A 14,890-nucleotide genomic window follows, 5' to 3' on the forward strand; every position below is an offset into this window, starting at 1 on the left:
CATAGCTCTGGTCCAGGGCACCACTTACGCCCTGGACCAGAGCTAACCGACACATAAAGTAGGAACTGACTGATACATTGTACAGTAGGCTAACACTCCATTCAACCAAGAGAGATTCAGAAACAATCAAACAAACTGAGGATTTCTTTCTTTAAGACATAATTCACTATGTACAAATCAAATGAAAGAAACATGAAAAATTATATTTTCATGTCATTCTTTAAAACGTTGAGACAATGGCAGGAAAAAAAATTTGAATCATGATGATACAAATATAAAGTGAAAATCTATTTAGGATTTTACAATAGGGGTGATTGAACACCGGTTTGGACAGAATGGTTAACTTTGAATTCAAAAATCTAGAACCACATATGATATGACCATGACTGATTGACACATTTAGAACATAATTTAAATGTATTTTGAATTCCCCATCCGGAATGAGTTCTACATTCTAAGAATTGACATGACAACATCTTCAAACAGAAAGGGTAGTAAACATCAATCACACCATAAAGTAAACCAGTGGTCAGCATTAGAATGATACAATTCCTGAACAAATTCAGTGATATTTGCTAAACAGACATGTAGACCTCTTAAGTGATCAATGCTAAGACAATGGTCTTGTATTGCTAAGAATTCAACAGATCGTCTGTTGTTCATCTAGTCAGAAGTACTAAAGCTTGAAAGTCTCTGGAAATAAGATTGATTCATCTTCAGTCATCCACAAAGCTCCATCAGTTCCAGCTTGCTATTGGCTAGCTCATGATTTTACAAGGTTGTTTTGTGACCTCCAACCAACCAGATTGCAGATTAAAAGACTGACAACAACATTCAACGACACACCTTGACACTTTCTAGCAATGTTTATTCTTTATCATTTTCCCTGTATCTCATAAATCTCTTATTTTGTCACCATCCTGCTCTACTAGACGTAAACTGTACATTGTTTTTCCAGCTTCAAATTGTTAATTACATTGTTTCTTATTCAGGAGTGGCGTTTAAAAATATATATATTATATATATATATTATAAGTGGAAAATCCCTAAATTAGCACTTGATGAAAATCATGAAATCACGAAAAATAACACTGCTTTCACATATTTGTGTGTGTGTGTGTACACCCGAGAGTTTGGAGAGAGCAAAAGAGAGAAAGAAAGAAGGAAGGAAATATGTGGTTTATAGGTTACTGAAGAGTTCGTTCCTCTTGCGCCAGTCCATGGCAGGGACTTTCTTGGCTGAGCGTTTCTGGTGAGCCCTCTCCTTGGCCTGGGCTAGAGACATGCTGAGGGCGAGGCCTACATCAGGCTCCTTAGCCGGAACCGCCTGGAATTTTACCTGCAAGCAAACACGCGCACACACACATAGAGAGAGAGAACATGTTACTCATTAGATATTCCACTGACAAAAATGTTCACCGCTTACACACACAGTCTTGTATAACTAACCTTGTGGGGACACAATTCAGTCCCATTCAAAATCCTATTTTCCCTTACCCTAACCCCAAAACCTAACCTTAACCCTAAACCTAGCTCCTAACCCTAAATCTAACCCTGCTCCTAACCTTTACCCTAAACTCCCTAGAAATAGAATTTGACCTTGTGGGGACTAACAAAATGTCCCCAGTTGGCTAAATTTGTGTTTGTTTACTATTGTTGTGGGGACTTCTGGTCCCTTACAAATATAGTTAAACACTTCCACACACACACACCTCTGGTGGAGGGGTGCTGGCAGTGGCTGTTGGTAGAGAGGCAGTGGAGGAGGCGCTGGATGTAGACGAACTTACGGACACCTTAGACTTTACCTCGACCTGTAGAGATAGCGACACACACATTAGAAACACACCTTATCGTTCACCTGTACAGACAAACACCTTATCGTTCACCTGCATCACACACAGATAAACACACCTCTGAAACACGGCAGGTAGCTTAGTGGGTAAGAGCGTTGTGCCAGTAACCGAAAGGTCGCTGGTTCTAATCCCCGAGCTGACTAGGTGAAAAATCTGTCGATGTGCCCTTGAGCAAGGCACTTAACCCTAATTGCTCCTGTAAGTCGCTCTGGATAAGAGCGTCTGCTAAATGACCAAAAAAAAAAAAAAAAAACACACATACCAGTACATTGAAATCACACCATCACCAGTAGGTGTGCTACATCACTGTGGCCACAAGAGGTCAGGATTCACCATGCGGTGCCCTACTCATAGCAACCTGTGTGATTCCGTCAACTGACAACACACAAACACTGATCACTGTGTGCAGTCTTATTTGCTGCTGAACATTGACTTTACCAGCACTTGCTCAGAACCATTGAGATGTGCTTTTGTTCTCTACTCTCAGCTTTATAGCTCTGAGTTAGTGTGAGTGAGCAAGATGGACGAGAGCTAGTCAGATAGTTAGCCATCTCATCTCATTAGCAGAATCACCAGTAGGCTTCAAGAATTATAGAGGCTCCCAATCCCATGGTCCTTCAGGGCTGGGCAGAGAGAGCACACTGATCGACAGTTACCATGGCGACATGGTCAGCCGCGATGTCATCGCTACCAATCCCCTACGCTTGGTCCCAGGTGTTACGGCTGCTTTGTCAGCCAGCATCAATCTTATTGTCAGTCCCAAATGGCACCCTATTACCTATAAAGTGTACTACTTTTGATCAGAGACAAATGGGCATCTGTAAAGATTAGTACCCTTTTTAAGGGCATAGGACACAGCTTTAATGTCACTACATTCGGCCCGTCTGCCCTCAATGAGGTATGATACTACTGACCTCACACACACACATCTTATCTAGCCAAAGGCTTATTTAGGTTTCTGATTTACCAATTCAATAATTAAAGCTTTGAGCCAAGCTCTGAATCGTGTGAAAGTGTTCGGGAAAGAGAGAGACAGTGAAGGCGCGAGACAGACAAAGCGAGCGGATTTGCCTCCCCCCCACACACAGTCCTCCTCACCTCCTCCTCTGCTCCTCCATCTGACACAGGTTCAGGAAGAGGTCCTAGAAGGAAACAGTGGGACAATATTTAGTTTTGTTGACATTGTTGATAAGGAATGGTGATACAAACGGCAGATAAACTACTTAATTGGAACCACAGTCCTCCCCTCACTCCTGTCCTGTATGATGTCAGTGGTATTGTTGACTAATCGGACTAATAAATACTGTGGAAATCAAATATCTGAATAAAGGGTTTGACTTTAGTGCCCGACTCCTCTGTCCCAGATCTTTAGGGCTCTTTGTTTCCTGTCACTGTGGATATGGTTGCAATGACTTCATCTTTAAAGAGAAGGTTATTGGCTTGTTTTAGTTCTGATGCCAGCCAGCTAGTCCTCCACCCGAACTTCAGTTTAATCATTAACTTCAACAAGGCCACTCTGTCTGTCCGTGTCCCTCTGTCCGTGTCCCTCTGTCCGTGTCCCTCTGTCCGTGTCCCTCTGTACGTACCTGTGAGGTGGGCCTCAGTAGGAATGACGTTGCAGCTGTTGAAGAAAGCCTCTGCCTCACGATCCACCACCAGTAGACTGGTCTCATCTCCCCCGGCCTTGATGGCTGCTACCACCTCACTGTGCTGCATCCCTACTACTGACATACTGTTAACCTGGGGGGGGGCAGAGAGAGACAGAAGAGTAAAAAAAAATGTTATCAAAGTACAGTACCGCTGTCCAGTACATCCACAATGATAACAGTGAGAGAACAGTGAGACAATAGACTTGATGTGAATGCAGCCATGTTGTGGGTGGTGTAGTGGTTAGGGACTAGAACACACAGTCCAGTCCTCCAATGAGGTTTAAACTGAAAGAAACGGTTCGGGACGCTGGAGGAACTAAGCACTGCTATAGGACCAAAGTAATGCCTGTGGAATTCCAGTGGGAGAAAAGTCAGAGGTGGAATCTGGAATCTCTCTCACAGACTCCCACACTTTGATCAAACAACAGAGCCATTATACACCCTCTCCCTCATCCCATTCACTGATGTGTGTGTGTGTGTGTATTACCATACCTAAGAATGGTCGCACACAATCATGTCCCTGGTTAGTATAAAGTATAAAGCATTATAGACTTAAAGCCTTGACCTTTGTTAGACACACTGTTTGAAGTCCATGTAATTGGAGTGCAATTCAGGTCAGAGACACTGTTAGTGGATTAACTGTGGTAGTATTACAACATGGGGACCAAGGGCCCGAAGAACAACAGAATAAAAATGTCAAGGACAAAATACTGTTTCCCCTTCACACATTAACATGGGCCTTGTACGACCCTCTCTCCCTCACTCACACACACACTTCCCAGCAGTGCATTACCTAATCGCAGTACTGATTGCCATTACAGAGAGACTGAAAAACAGCTTCCATTTCAAGGCCATCAGACTGTTAAATAGTCCCCACTAGCCGGCCTCCGCCCAATATCCTGCCCTGAACTTAGTCACTTTTACTTGCCGGCTACCACCCAGGACTCTACCATGCACCTTAGAGACTGCTTCCCTATGTACAGTGAGGGAAAAAAGTATTTGATCCCCTGCTGATTTTGTACGTTTGCCCACTGACAAAGACATGATCAGTCTATAATTTTAATGGTAGGTTTATTTGAACAGTGAGAGACAGAATAACAACAACAAAATCCAGAAAAACGCATGTCAAAAATGTTATAAATTGATTTGCATTTTAATGAGGGAAATAAGTATTTGACCCCTCTGCAAAACATGACTTAGTACTTGGTGGCAAAACCCTTGTTGGCAATCACAGAGGTCAGACGTTTCTTGTAGTTGGCCACCAGGTTTGCACACATCTCAGGAGGGATTTTGTCCCACTCCTCTTTGCAGATCTTCTCCAAGTCATTAAGGTTTCGAGGCTGACGTTTGGCAACTCGAAACTTCAGCTCCCTCCACATATTTTCTATGGGATTAAGGTCTGGAGACTGGCTAGGCCACTCCAGGACCTTAATGTGCTTCTTCTTGAGCCACTCCTTTGTTGCCTTGGCCGTGTGTTTTGGGTCATTGTCATGCTGGAATACCCATCCACGACCCATTTTCAATGCCCTGGCTGAGGGGAGGTTCTCACCCAAGATTTGACGGTACATGGCCCCCGTCCATCATCCCTTTGATGCGGTGAAGTTGTCCTGTCCCCTTAACAGAAAAACACCCCCACCATCCCCACCCATGTTTGACGGTGGGGATGGTGTTCTTGGGGTCATAGGCAGCATTCCTCCTCCTCCAAACACGGCGAGTTGAGTTGCCAAATAACTCGATTTTGGTCTCATCTGACCACAACACTTTCACCCAGTTCTCCTCTGAATCCTTCAGATGGTCATTGGCAAACTTCAGACGGCCCTGTATATGAACTTTTTTTAAGAGTGTGCTCCTAATCTCAGCTCGTTACCTGTATAAAAGACACCTGGGAGCCAGAAATCTTTCTGATTGAGAGGGGGTCAAATACTTATTTCCCTCATTAAAATGCAAATCAATTTATAACATTTTTGACATGTGTTTTTCTGGATTTTGTTGATGTTATTCTGTCTCTCACTGTTCAAATAAACCTACCATTAAAATTATAGACCGATCATGTCTTTGTCAGTGGGCAAACATACAAAATCAGCAGGGGATCAAATACTTTTTTCCCCCTCACTGTACATAGACATGGAATCACTGGTCACTTTAATTATGTTTACATAGCGTTTCACCCACTTCATATGTATATATACTGTATTCTTGTCAAAGCTCATCCTAGACAACTACTGCTGTACATACACCTTTATACTTAGTGCCTTTGGAAAGTATTCAGACCCCTTTACTTTTTCCACTTTGTTATGTTACAGCCTTATTCTAAAATGTATTATATACAAATCCTCAGCAATCTACACACAATACCCCATAATGACAATGCGAAAAAAGGTTTAGACAATTTTGAAAATGTATTAAAAACAGAAATACCTTATTCACATAAGTATTCAGACACTTTGCTATGAGACTCGAAATTGAGCTCAGGTGCATCCTGTTTCCATTGATCATCCTTGAGATGTTTCTCCAACTTGATTGGAGTCCACCTGTGGTAAATTCAATTGATTGGACCTGATTTGGAAAGGCACACACCTGTCTAGATAAGGTCCCACAGTTGACAGTGCATGTCAGAGCAGAAACCAAGTCATGAGGTCGAAGGAATTGTCCATGGAGCTCCGAGACAGGTTTGTGTCAAGGCACAACCACAGGAGGCTGAAGAAATGTGGCCTGTCACCTAAAACCCACACAAACCTTTACAGATGCACAATTGAAAGCATCCTGTCGGGCTGTATCACCACCTGGTACGGCAACTGCACCGCCCACAACCGCAGGGCTCTCCAGAGGGTGGTGCGGTCTGCACAACGCATGACCCGGGGCAAACTACCCGCCCTCCAGGACACCTACAGCACCCGATGTCTCAGGAAGGCCAAAAAGATCATCAAGGACATCAACCACCCGAGCCACTGCCTGTTCACCCTGCTATCTTCCAGAAGGCGAGGTCAGTACAGGTGCATCAAAGCTGGCACCGAGAGACTGAAAAACAGCTTCTATCTCAAGGCCATCTGACTGTTAAACAGCCATTACTAGCACAGAGAGGCTGCTGCCTACATACAGACTTGAAAATCACTTGCCACTTTAATAAATGGAACACTAGTCACTTTAATAATGCCACTTTAATAATGTTGGCATATCTTGCATTACTCGTTTCATATGTATATACTGTATTCTATACTATCTATTACATCTTAGCCTATGCCACTCTGATAATGACATTGCTCATCCATATATTTATATATACTTATTCCATTCCTTTACTTAGATTTGTGTGTTTATGTTGTGGAACTGTTAGGTATTACTTGCTTGATATTGCTGCACTGTCGGAACTAGAAGCACAAGCATTTCGCTACACTCACAATAACATCTGATAACCATGTGTATGTGACCAACACATTTGATTTGATTTGGGAAGGGTACCAAAAAATGTCTGCAGCATTGAAGGTCCCCAAGACCATTCTTAAATGGAAGAAGTTTGGAACCACCAAGACTCTTCATAGAGCTGGCCGCTTGGCCAAACTGAGCAATCGGGGGAGAATGGCCTTGGTCAGGGAGGTAACCAAGAACCCGATGGTCACTGTGGAGATGGGAGAACCTTCCAGAACCCAACCATCTCTGCAGCACTCCATCAATCAGGCCTTTATGGTAGAGTGACCAGACGGAAGCCACTCCTCAGTAAAAGGCACATGACAGCCTGCTTGGAGTTTGCCAAAAGGCACCTAAAGACTCTCAGACCATGAAAAACAAGATTATCTGCTCAGATGAAACCAAGATTGAACTCTTTGGCCTGAATGCCAAGCGTTACGTCTGGAGGAAACCTGGCAACATCCATATGGTGAAGCATGGTGGTGGCAGCATCATGCAGTGGGTATGTTTTTCAGTGGCAGGGACTGGGGAGACTAGTCAGGATCTAGGGAAAGATGATTGGAGCAAAGTACAGAGAGATCCTTGATGAAAACCTGCACCAAAGCGCTCAGGACCTCAGACTGGGGCGAAGGTTCACCTTCCACAGGACAATGACCCTAAGCACACAGCAAAGACAACGCAGGAGTGGCTTCGGGACAAGTCTCTGAATGTCCTTGAGTGGCCCAGCCAGAGCCCAGACTTGAACCCGATCTAACATCTCTGGAGAGACCTTAAAATAGCTGTGCAGCGACGCTCCCCATCCAACCTGACAGAGCTTGAGAGGATCTGCAGAGAAGAATGGGAGAAACTCCCCAAATACAGGTGTGCCAAGCTTGTAGCGTCATCCTCAAGAAGACTCGAGGCTGTAATCGCTGACAAAGGTGCTTCAGCAAAGTACTGAGTAAAGGTCTGAATACTTATGTAAACGTGATATTTCCGTTTTTATTTTATTTTTTAGAAATTAGCAAAAATGTCTAAAAACCTATTTTTGCTTTGTCATTATGGGTTATGGTGTGTAGATTGATGAGGGGGATTATTAAAAAAAATCCATTTTAGAATAAGGCTGTAACCTAACAAAGTGTGGAAAAAGTCAAGGGGGTCTGAATACTTTCCGAAGGCACTGTATATACTGTACATACACAACATTATACATATATTTATATTCCGGACTCTGACATTGCTCATTCTGATATTTCTTAATTTTTTTATTTTGTTTTTGTGTGGTATTATTGCACTGTTGGACCTAGAAACATAAGCATTTCGCTGCCCCTGCGATAACATCTGCAAAATACGTGACCAATAAAATTAGATTTTGATTTGACCACTCTGCCACTGGTGTAATGGGATTACAACACACACATTCCTCCTCCAGCCCAGCACATGCCACGTTCCCACCAGTCAGGCAAAACACACACACCTAAACTGTCTGATGATCACGTCGATGCCTACTGTCTGTACAACAGATAAGACAAAGACATCATGTTTGTATGTACAAGTTCATAAGAGAGGGTGGACACAGACAGTACCAGAAGAATATTGCTCTGCATTCCTAATCTGGTCTAGAGACAGGGATAAGAGGAGTGCTGCTCAGTAGTTGGGTTTATAAAATCTTAATGTCGCTGTTTGTGTCTGTGTTGGAGTCCACACGTGTGTGTGTGTGTGTGTGTGTGTGTGTGTGTGTGTGTGTGTGTGTGTGTGTAAAGGAAAGTGTACAGTAAAGAGGTACCTGTAATATCTTGTCCTGGGGTTTGAGGCCAGCCTTGTCAGCAGGAGAGTCCTGGTCCACAGCCCTGATGTACTGGCCTGGTTTAGACTTGTCACTGTGCAGGTTAAAGCCATAGCCCGTCGCACCCTTCTTCATGGAGCACAGACGAGGACGCAGCTCTGCCTTCCAGTCCTACGGACAGACAGAGAAAACAGATAGATGATAGATAGAGAGAGAATGTCTAGTTCAGCACATGTCTACGCTGTTACATGGAGAGAGCAGATCTCGTCACTCAGAGATGTTTACCATCTCTTCACTCAGATGTATACTGTTAGTTTTTCACTCTGTTTGTCAGAACCTAAACGGACAACTAGTCGAAGCTCAAACCAAGTTTATTCACCCAATGGTTAAACAGCTGCAAAGACAAAGTCATATTTACATAAGCATTGGTATTTATACCTTCCTCCTATGCCGAGTCTACTCCTTACACATCTGGACAGCCAATACATCTGTGTTGTTAGACACGACTTTAGTGATGCCTGTTCTTTCTCACTTCATCTGACCTGACCTCGGCCCAAATTCCTCACTCCTCCCCAACTCACGGCTGTCCTGTTGACTGGAACCAGACTGTGGCCCTTCTCCTCGCCATAGGATACCTGATGTCTAACGATAACATGTTCTGACAGAATGTAAACTTTCTGCATTCCCTCTCTCTCCCTCAGTAACATGAATAAGGATATTTCATATTTCAAGTTATAAAGTCAGTACCCATCAATATCATCTTGTCACTCAGACATGTATCCCTCTACAAATAGCAGATTGCTCATCACAAAGATAAAAAAATAAGCACCCAACAACTCCAAATGATAAAGCAACAGTTGACATGAAATGGGGATATTAAAATCAGGTTATAATACCATTAGTGTGACAAAGATCCAGAGAGAGTGTGTTGTAGCGTTCAGCAACCGTCCAAAGACCAAGAAGCAAAGTTTGTGTTCTCAATGTATTAAAGAACAGGTTTACACCACAGACCGGCATCTGGGAAAATGAAAACGTCACCCTGTGTTTTATTAGTGTAAATGTGGAACATAGAGACGGCTAGCAAGGAAAATAGACATTAAGCATATTGGATCAACTGCTGTTAGTAGTTACTGACCAAGAAAGCATAGTGCAGTTTTACTCTAAGAATACTATAGTTGCTCCATGCTATATACTTGCTTCTACATACTATACGTATGAACAGTAGAATAATATTGTCTCTAGGAGGAGAAGTTCACTGACTCCAGGCTGTCATTGTAAATAAGAATTTGTTCTAAAATTGACCAGAAATTCAATGTTACATTTTTTAAAATAGATTTAAAAACAGAACAGTGTGTGACTGAGGTTGTGTGAGAGAGCTGTGTGGGTGTATGCGTACATATGCAAGTTAAACTCTGTGTCTCACGTGAGTGACAAGGCTTCCAGGAGTGTCTAGCTGAGCTCTGGACACTGACTGATGTTTAGTATAACAGGGGCTAATCCAGAGTGGCCATATGCTGGGTTAAGCATTTAATCCCACTAGAGACAGGCTAACAGCTACATAGGAGCTCCTACTGTGTCACAGCAGAAAGGGGAATGAGGTCATCAATACCATGGCCAGAGAGAGGTTGGGAAACCTAACCTCCATGTTGGCACCAACCAAACCCTCTCTATGACAAACAGTCTCATTTAGAACCAGACTACAATACAGCTGATCTTTGACCTTTTGGTGCCAATATGGCATCCATGAGATTTCTAAATCTTAAACAAAGTTCGCCGAATTCTCTAAATATCTACGGCTAAACATTAATGGGAATAGCAAGAGAAGACAGGAAAAGGTAGTCAGATTTATCGAGGACAAAACGTTTTGAACAAAAACACCCTGGTTATTAGCGATATCTTAATGATAAATCCCATTTCAGTCTTACCTAAAAAAAACTGATACATATACTGGAAAGGTGGAGACACTTTATGACCAGAGGATATTTAAGCAATAGTGGAGAACATCATGAGCCCTAATTTAAAAAAAAGTGTCCCTCCCATTTACTGATAAAGAGGGTTGTTCCAGAGATTATCGCTGTGTTATCGTTAGTCACCTGTTAATGATTCTCTGTTGCCAACACTTAAGAGCAACCTTTGCATCCTGATCCTGAACGGCCACCCATGTTGGGTGTCTCCCTGCTGTAGAATACTTGTACACTTGCAGAAAATAAACTCAGTTTATATGAAATAGAGACGGTTTGCTGCAGGGTTAGGGTTGCCTGGGATGAAAATGGAAGGTCATTATTGATTCACACATGGCTTCATAATCATTGACTGTTGAGGAAAATCAACATGGGCAGAATGACAGCTTCAGTACTGAATGGTCAATTATTATTAAACTATTATAACTCACAATAGAATGGGTGGAGGCCCGGAAAATCTCATATCCCAGACTGTCATGTCAACAGCAATTAGGTCAAACAAACAAGATTTTGAATGTGGGAGACACACACAGCTTGCTGGTGTGTACACACAGTACACACAAACGCAGAAGAAAGCACAGAGGGCCAACTAAAATCTCTTAGCAGCATGGTTTCTGGAAAGGTGTTTGAAATGGACACCCAAAGCCAATGTGAGCTCTTTAATCCAGTTACTACTACCACCACTGTAGAGAGAATCAGCCCAAGACACACAGGAGGAGAGCAAAGACACAACAGGCATGTTTACACTGCACCTTAGCCCTGGGCTAAGAGCATCCTTAGAGCCTCCTCAATGTGAAACGGATCAAGAACGACGCCTCCAACGCTCACTGTCCAATCAAAAGCGGCACTTTCACTTAATTTACATTTGCTCATGATGCCTGTAATGCTTTCTGCAAGTTAGTTTGATTAAGTAAGTAAATTCATATTATAAAAAAAAATAAAAAAAATAAAAAAAAGGTGCAATATGCAGAAATTGCTCTCCATTTCCTGGTTTCAAAAATGTGAATAGTTCGCCTAATTTCAGTTTATGTGACAAAACATGCAATGTATAGTGTAGAAAATCATTGTACCATCTAAACCGCTGTGATATATTTATTAAATAACCCAAAATAATGTATTTCCAGCTGGTGTACAAAACTGAAAGTCAAAGACACAAAAACTAAATTGAACGGGAAGCATAGAAATAGTGCACATAGAACAGATCTACCGCTTCTTAGACTTGCTTTCATTGAGAATTACATGAGTTACATATTGCAGCTTTAATCCTTCCGAGGACAAAAATCAAAATACTTTAATCCTTGCAAAAACATTGGTTGCTATGCTTAACAAAAATGGTTGCTATGCAGGCTGAGTAACTCTTCTCACTTAGCCAACTAAAGCTACAAACTATACAGCTGGAAGGGCAGCAAACGCTCAATGTTCCTCTGTTTTCATAGCTTTTCTATTGAAATGTAATTGGATATATACATGACAATAATATTGTTGCGTGATTTCGCCTATATCACAAAAGTTTGTTTAGTTCGTTCACAACATTTCTCTTTACAGGGGCGAGATCGAATTTCAAAAGGGAAACAGTAGCTGTTTTAATAATATTTTTGTCGACATTTAGAAAGTTCACATAGAAAACAGATGCACCGCAGTAGGCTATTGTCGCGTTTCCATTTTACTATCTTGGGTGCGTTCGTAAATTCACTCTGACCATCTACTCCGATTTCAGAGCACTCTCGTCTGAGTGTGCCAGAGCGCAGAATAACTGATTAATTTACGAACGCTCAACCCCTGTTGAATATGGCCGTGTCGGTAAACGTCGGCAAAAAAAAGCGTAATTAAATTGTTGCCAGCTGCACAGTTAGTCACCAACGTTATGGATAACCACCTCTGCTAGGGCGAGTAAAATCATCAGAGTGAGATTCTCTCATATGTGGCAAAGTAGCTAGTCAACTTTAGCCAATTTGCTTGACTGCTGTTGTGAGGTCAGAATGCTCAGATCAACCCTACTCCTCGGCCAGTGTGCTCTCTGAACGCTCCATGAGCGAAACGCTCGGAATTTACAACCGGACTATCTGACAACGCTCTGAATTTACGAACGCCCCGAGCGCACTCCAGATTGAATTTACAAACACACCTCGTGTCGCTAAAAATAAATGGACGTAATGACGTCACACCACAAACGTTTTACTTCTTCTCAAAAACCTAGTGTCAAATAAAAATGAAGTGTTTACATTACCCATTTAGGCCAATTGAGCATTAATACATTGGCGATAGCCTGTATGCCCTCCCACCCACCGGATTCATGTCTCAGGTAGCCCGCGAAAGCCAACATGAATAGAATGCAAGAATTGACTAATATTTGCCATATTCTAATAATTGCACGCCTGTAGATCTGAAATAATTAGATGGTGAAACTTGCATCCTGCCAACCAGAAAAGGCGAAACAATTCAGCCATTTCTGAAAGTCAGGATAAGGATCCTGCAAAGAAACATTAAACATTTTTATAGTTGAAAATGAATTAAAATGTGGAGTGAAGCTTCATAGTAACGTGTTGTCATCACGTGGCCCACGTACCTTCAAAATTATTCTGGATTTTTTGTTGTTGTTGAAAAACAGTTTCAATCATTTGTCGCAATAAAAAAAGTTGGACAAAATAAAAATCCACCCCTGTCGAACGGATAACATTTTTGTAGCTCTTTAGAAAATGTCTCTTACAGCTGCCGTTTCCATTACACGTCGCGATTATATTTTTTTGTGACATTGCTTTCGCCGTGACCGGGAGACCCATGGGGCGGCGCACAATTGGCCCAGCGTCATCCTGGGTAGGGGAGGGAATGGCCGGCAGGGATGTAGCTCAGTTGGTAGAGCATGGTGTTTGCAACGCCAGGGTTGTGGGTTCGATTCCCACAACAACAAAAAAATGTATGCACTCACTAACTGTAAGTCGCTCTGGATAAGAGCGTCGACTAAAAATGTAAAAAATGTAAATGTGCAAGGGGGCATTGTCATGTTGAAACAGGAAAGGGCCTTCCTCAAACTGCTGCCACAAAGTTGGAAGCACAGAATTGTCTAGAATGTAATTGAATGCTGTAGCGTTAAGATTTCCCTTCACTTGAACTAAGGGGCCTAGCCCGAACCATGAAAAACAGCCCCAGACCATTATCCCTCCAACTTTACAGTTGGCACTATGACGGTGCCACGTTGAAAGTCACTAACTCTTCAGTAAGGCCATTCTACTGCCAATGTTTGTCTATGGAGATTGCATTGCTGTGTGCTCGATTTTATACACCCGTCAGCAACGGGTGTGGTTGAAAAAGCAGAATCAACTAATTTGAAGGGGTGTCCACATACTTTTGTATATATAGTGCATCTCTCGCGCTCTCTCATTCCATCCCTCGCTCATTCTTTCCTCATTCTCTTCACTATGTCAGTATGACCATGTTTGGCAGACAGACAGGTTGAGGTTGGTACTGTTGGTGTTAGTGGAGTGTAGGTCCTTGCAGGGACTCTCAGAAGAATCCTGCCCAAGGAAAGGTAGAATAACACTGGGTCGTCTTAGAATTACACAGCACAAGGACTAGAGGACTCTACAGCCCCCATACATCCTGCTAGTGTCTGTCACCACGCCCAGCTCCAGCCTCAGGCGGTCCTCAGGGGGTCTGGGAGGCAAGGCAGGCTGACAATGAGATGCTTTGTCCTGAGGAGACGAAGAGGCCTGAGCCCCTAATCTCCAGCCAGCCACTGTCACAGCAAAGACCTGCACTTTAAACACTATGAGGGTTGTGTCCTCAGAAAGCTGCAGATACAGCAAAGACTCTCAATCTTTGATAGGCAAGAAGTTATAAATGTGTTGATGTTTTGGGGATGATTTGAGCAATTTGCTTTGAGCTTTGGCAACGCTAGACGTGCAGACTTAAATGGCAATGCTCAAAAACAGCTAAAATCATCCAAAAACAACTGCTTGTCTATTAAAGATCGTATTCAGCTTCAAGGCACTTTATAGCAGAGTTACAGGGCACTGAGCTCATATGTATTCAACCAACCAGAAGCAGTATTTGACTGTCTCTCTGTCTCCCAAATTGCACTCTATTCCAGAGGCATGAGGAAAAATTATATATCTTCTCCTGTCCTAGAGCCTCGGCTATTTTCCTATCCAGTCCTAATCCCACTGAAACCCAAAATCCTGACTCCTGTCTTGAATGAAAATTCCTAACTTTACTCTGTAATCCATAGGTTGCATTATCAAAGCACGTCATCTCATACTT

At 42.6% G+C, this 14,890-nt stretch overlaps 1 protein-coding gene across 1 annotated transcript in view; it reads right to left on the bottom strand.

Moving 5' to 3' along the window:
• Positions 1 to 1,058: 1,058 nt before the first annotated feature.
• The window catches only part of LOC311135312 (Na(+)/H(+) exchange regulatory cofactor NHE-RF1-like), a 41,676-nt gene continuing 27,844 nt past the window's right edge, over positions 1,059 to 14,890 (bottom strand). Inside the window, exons 2-6 of the mRNA XM_084169261.1 lie at positions 8,673 to 8,843; positions 3,440 to 3,593; positions 2,952 to 2,995; positions 1,713 to 1,811; positions 1,059 to 1,339 (exon numbers count right to left, since the gene is read on the bottom strand). Coding sequence (XP_084025387.1) covers positions 1,181 to 1,339; positions 1,713 to 1,811; positions 2,952 to 2,995; positions 3,440 to 3,593; positions 8,673 to 8,843 — 627 coding nt within the window. The 3' untranslated portion in view covers positions 1,059 to 1,180. The remainder of the gene's footprint in view (positions 1,340 to 1,712; positions 1,812 to 2,951; positions 2,996 to 3,439; positions 3,594 to 8,672; positions 8,844 to 14,890) is intronic.

The sequence above is a fragment of the Coregonus lavaretus genome (assembly GCF_964263955.1).
Source record: "Coregonus lavaretus genome assembly, chromosome: 1".
NCBI classification, from domain to species: domain Eukaryota; kingdom Metazoa; phylum Chordata; class Actinopteri; order Salmoniformes; family Salmonidae; genus Coregonus; species Coregonus lavaretus.